Source organism: Penaeus japonicus, unplaced genomic scaffold, assembly GCF_977035675.1.
Source record: "Penaeus japonicus unplaced genomic scaffold, GWHDUDI00000001_assembly GWHDUDI00000005, whole genome shotgun sequence".
Classification (NCBI taxonomy): domain Eukaryota; kingdom Metazoa; phylum Arthropoda; class Malacostraca; order Decapoda; family Penaeidae; genus Penaeus; species Penaeus japonicus.
The window spans coordinates 32,276,473-32,281,472 of NW_028234407.1; the positions used below are offsets into that span (position 1 = coordinate 32,276,473).

The 5,000-nt window shown below is 45.3% G+C and overlaps 1 protein-coding gene across 5 annotated transcripts in view; it reads right to left on the reverse strand.

Annotated features, from left to right (window-relative positions):
* LOC122249113 (neural cell adhesion molecule 1) overlaps nt 1-5,000 on the reverse strand; it is a 349,726-nt gene that overhangs the window by 329,162 nt on the left and 15,564 nt on the right. For all 5 annotated transcript variants that reach the window (XR_015191063.1, XM_086537265.1, XM_086537262.1 and 2 more), the window contains exon 2: nt 2,143-2,667. Coding sequence is in view for 4 of the 5 variants with exons in the window: in XM_086537265.1 (XP_086393391.1) it covers nt 2,143-2,236 (94 nt within the window). In the remaining variant the exon portion in view is untranslated. The remainder of the gene's footprint in view (nt 1-2,142; nt 2,668-5,000) is intronic.

Below are 5,000 nucleotides of genomic sequence, written 5' to 3' on the forward strand. Positions count from 1 at the left end.
TGGAGTCAGTGAGTCAGTGAGTCAGTCAGTGGCGACCGGATATACACTCATCATACGGAGAGATTAAGAGATTGCATGACTGATCTTCATGGCGATTATTTGTCTATCTCAATCTCTCGTTTATCGGTCTCTCTTGTCTCTCTCTCTCTTTGTTCTGGTTCTGTTGGTTTTGTTTCTTTTGTTGTTTTGTTGTAGTAGTAACGACGGCAATGAGAATGATAATAATGAGTAATGATGATAGTAACAATAGGAATAATAATAATAATAATAATAAATGTAAGGATGATGATGATAATAATGATCATGATAATGATATCAATAATAAAAATAATAACAATAATAATAATGATAATAGTAATAACGATAAGGATACTACTACTATTACTACTACTACTACTACTACTAATAATAATAAGGATGATAATGATAATACAAATAACCATTCATCATTATTCCTCTTATCATCACTACCATAAGTGTAATTCTTATCATTATCACAAGCCTCATTATTCATAACCTTACTACCACCACAGTTACTGTTATCACTGATCCAGACTATTCGAATCTCATAATCATTTTTATCATCTTTGCTTTGAAAATTGCAACTACCGGCCCTGAGGTAACTGCAGGGACAGCTGCAACGGGGTTTCTCTAGGATTCATATCTGTAAGATTCATCTGTAATGATATTGCATATGTGTATATGTGATATATCCTAGGCAGACATACATACACACCTATATGCGTACATACTTACATATATACATCTATCTCTCTGTCCATTCATCCATCTATCTACATCTATCCATCCATTTATTCATTCATTCATCTATCCATCCATCCATCCATCCACTCAGCTATCCATCCATCCACCCATCCAGCCATCCATCCACCTATCCATCCATCCATCCACCCACTCATTCATTCATCCATACAGAGCGTGAATGTGTATCTGTTTACTTGTGTGAGTACTTGTGTGTATGTGCACATACACACACGCACGCACGCACACACACACGCACACATACCCTCAACCCACCTGCGTCCTCGCAGTCTCTGCCTCTCACTCCGACTCATCATTGCAATATAAAGGATGTTATCCCTCAGCAGCAACAACAAGCTATCCCTCACCGTCAAAAAATCATTTGTATTTCCTCTGTTCCTACGCCTGCCCCCCCCCCCTTATATCTCACCTCCCCCCCTCCCTCCCTCCCTCTCTCTCCCTCTCTCTCTCTCTCCCTCCCTCTCTCTCCCTCCCTCCCTCCTCCCTCTCTCTCCCTCCCTCCCTCTCCCTCCCTCCCTCCCTTCCTCTCCCTCCCTCCCTGCCTCTCTCTCCCTCTCTCTCGCTCCCTCCCCCTCCCTCTCTCTCTCCCTCTCCCTCCCTCCCTCCCTACCTCCCTTCCCCCTCCCTCCCTCTCTCCCTCCCTCCCTCTCCCTCCCTCTCTCTCTCCATCTCCCTCCCTCCTCCCTTCCCCCTCCCTCTCTCTCCCTCCCTCCCTCTCCCTCCCCCCCTCTCCCTCTCTCCCTCTCCCTACCTCCCTTCCTCCCCCTCTTCCCTGCCCCCCCCCACTCCTCCCAGCCCCCCTCCCCCCCTACCACCATGATGTCCGTAAGACCAAAGGAAATGAGGTTTTGGAACAATGATAATTTCTTTGCTTTGAGGATGTCTGTGGATTGAGTGACAGATTGTGTGAGACAAGTATTTATCCCTGTTCCCGTTGTTATTATTATTATTTTCATTGTCATTATTATTATTATTGTTGTTGTTGTTGTTATCGTCATTACTATCATCGTCATTATTATCATTACCTTTAGTATCATCATTACTATTATTAATGATAACATTATGATTATCATTATTAATCATTATTACTATCATTATAATTTTTTTCGTAGCAATATCATGAAAAAAAATACGTATCATATGAACACATTCAATAATTAACAATGCCCATTTTACCTTTCTTTAACAACAAACAAATTTAATTTCTTTTTTTAGAAATAAAATAACAATAATCACACCACGAAAGCACCCAATTCACAACACTATCAAAAACACATCAAAATCAAATCAAGATCCAATGATAAAAAGACACAAAGGAAAAAAAAAAAAAAAAAAACATGATAAGACGTAAACACATACCTTGAGATTCCGCCTGGTTGAAACACGTCGAGAACACGATCGCCAGCAGAAGCGTCCTTATTCCCTCCACCGCAAGGCTTCGTCGGTCCGCCATTCTTCCCGATACACTCGATTCTCACTGTGATTACGTAACACTCACTATACACACATACACACACACGCACACTCGCGCACTATACAGAAGGCCACGGTTCTCTCCCGACCCCCTCTGAAGCTCTGACCCGGAGATCCGTTGTTCTGAGCGACGGGTCACACAGATACGTGGCGTGGGTTCTGTGAGTGTGACCTGAACTCTCCTGTTTTTTTTTTTTTTTGTTGTTTTTTTTCACTCTTTCTCGTCTTTTGGAAATATTTTCTGTTGGGTCGTTTATTTCTTTTCGTTTTTTTCTTTCTATTTATGATTTTTTTCTTCTTCTTCTTCTTCTTCTGATGTTGAGTCACTTCACTTTTGTATTGCACTTTTTTTATTTAGAAGATTTTTCAGTGTTTGTTATGCATTGCAATGGTTGCTATTTATATTGGTTGCTGTTTTAGGGGGGAAAGAGATTGGGAGTCATTAGTCATCAAGGAAGTAGTAAATACCACCAGATTGCATCACTGATCAACTGAGAGAGAGAGAGAGAGAGAGAGAGAGAGAGAGAGAGAGAGAGAGAGAGAGAGAGAGAGAGAGAGAGAGAGAGAGAGAGAGAGAGAGAGAGAGAGAGAGAGAGAGAGAGAGAGAGAGAGAGAGAGAGAGAGAGAGAGAGAGAGAGAGAGAGAGAGAGAGAGAGGGAGAGAGAGAGAAACAGTCGGAAACACATAGAGAAAAAAACTAAAACATACAAAATCAAAGGTAAAAAAATATATATATACAAACACATTATTAATTAAATAAACCTGAAAAAAGAAAAAAAAAGGAATATGTCATAATATCTGTCCCATCCTTCTTTACCCCCCCCCCCCCATCTTCCCCTCCCTTCCCCATTCCTACGCGGAACACCAGAGGCAAATAATCAATCACGGAACGCCATCCCGCCTCTAATGAGATTAATTAAGGCGATTGTGCCCCCCCCCCTTCCCCCCGCCCATCAAGGGAGTTGCAGCCTAAGCCACAATACTGTTTAGAAATGACAGCGCTTTTACGTCCTGGACGCCCTTCTGACACGCAACCCATCCCTATAACTTTCCTTCCTGAACGTCCATACACTTCCTTCCCCTCCTAGCCCCCACCCCCACCCCTTCTCCTCACCCTCCCCCTTCCCCTCACCTTCCCCCTTCCCCTCACTTCCCCCTTCCACATTTCCTTCTCCTCACCCTCCCCCTTCCCCACCCCCTTCCCCTCCCCCTCCCCCTTCCCCTCACCTCCCCCTTCCCCTCCCCCTTCTCCTCACCCTCCCCCTCACCCTCCCCCTTCTCCTCACCTTCCCCCTTCTCCTCCCCCTCCCCCTTCCCCCCACCCTCCCCCTTCTCCTCCCCCTTCCCCTTCTCCTCACCCTCCCCCTCCCCCTCACCCTCCCCCTTCCCCATTTCCTTCCCCTCACCCTCCCCCTTCTCCTCACCCTCCCCCTTCCCCCTTCCCCCCACCTTCCCTTAATTCCGGGTTCCTCCCCTACATACCCGTAGCCCCTACCCCCCTACCCCCCCCCATTAGCCTTCCTTTCATCCTAGAACCTGTGTTAAAAGAAGAAAATTACGGAATATTATGGACCTGATCTATAATAATAATATACCTTAGCTTAGTGTATAAACTAATAACGTAATATAACTTGTATGAAGTTTGACATTTTCTTTTCTTTTTCTTATCTAAAAAAAAAAAAAAAATATTGCATATTTTCGTATCTTCATCTCTAATTCCGTTCTTCAGCGAGTCTCACAGTTAAAGAAACAAACAAACAAACAAAATCGAGCTGTAACGGTTTTGCGAGAGGAAGGTGAATGACGTGTTCGAAAGTCTGCTCAGAATTTCAAAAGGGGAAATAAATGATGTCTTTGTTCAGTTCTGCGGGAGGTCTTCTCTATATGTCTGTCTCTGTCTATGTCTCTGTGTCTGTCTCTGTGTCTGTCTCTGTGTCTGTCTCTTTCACTCTCGCCTTTTTTCTCTTTAATTTTCTCCTTTTCTACTCCCTCCTCCTCTCCCACCCCCCTCCTCCTCCTCCTCCTCCTTTTCCCCTCCCTACTTCCCTCATCCCTCCCCCCATACTCCTTCCCCCCTCCCCCCATACTCCTCCCCCCCTCCCCCATACTCCTTCCCCCTCCCCCCATACTCCTTCCCCCCTCCCCCCATGCATACTCCATCCACCCCCCCCCCTCCCCCACTACTCCATCCCCCGACCACAATACTCCTTCCCACCCCTTCCCCCCATAGCCCCCATTTCCCCAACCCACCACCTCACCCCCCCCTCCCCCCACAACCCCCCCCTCCCCCCCCCCCCCCCCCCCCCCCCCCCCCCCCCTCCACCTCCTCCTCCTCCTCCTCCCCCATTTCCCCCATACTCACCCCCCCTCCTCCCCCTCACGAGACATCTGGCAACAGTGTAACAATATGCCAAGAGGTAATCAACTCCCCCCCCTCCTCCTCCCCCTCAGCCTGACGCACGCTTCCATTCCCACATCTATTATCTTACTATAAACGTTTGTAATCAGATTTTCTCGAAACTATTAGTGATGAAATTCCCGAGGATTAAATCTGTGAGAGATTTTCACCGTATTCAGATTATAGTTTTATTTGCGTTTATAATCTTGGGTGTTTTCGTAATTTTGTATCAATAGCTGGGTCGGTATTGTTTTATTGTAGAATTGTAATTCTATTGAAATTAAGCTATTGTGAAAGCATCTTTGATTTAATGATTATCCTCATTATCATTGTTATTTGCTACAAG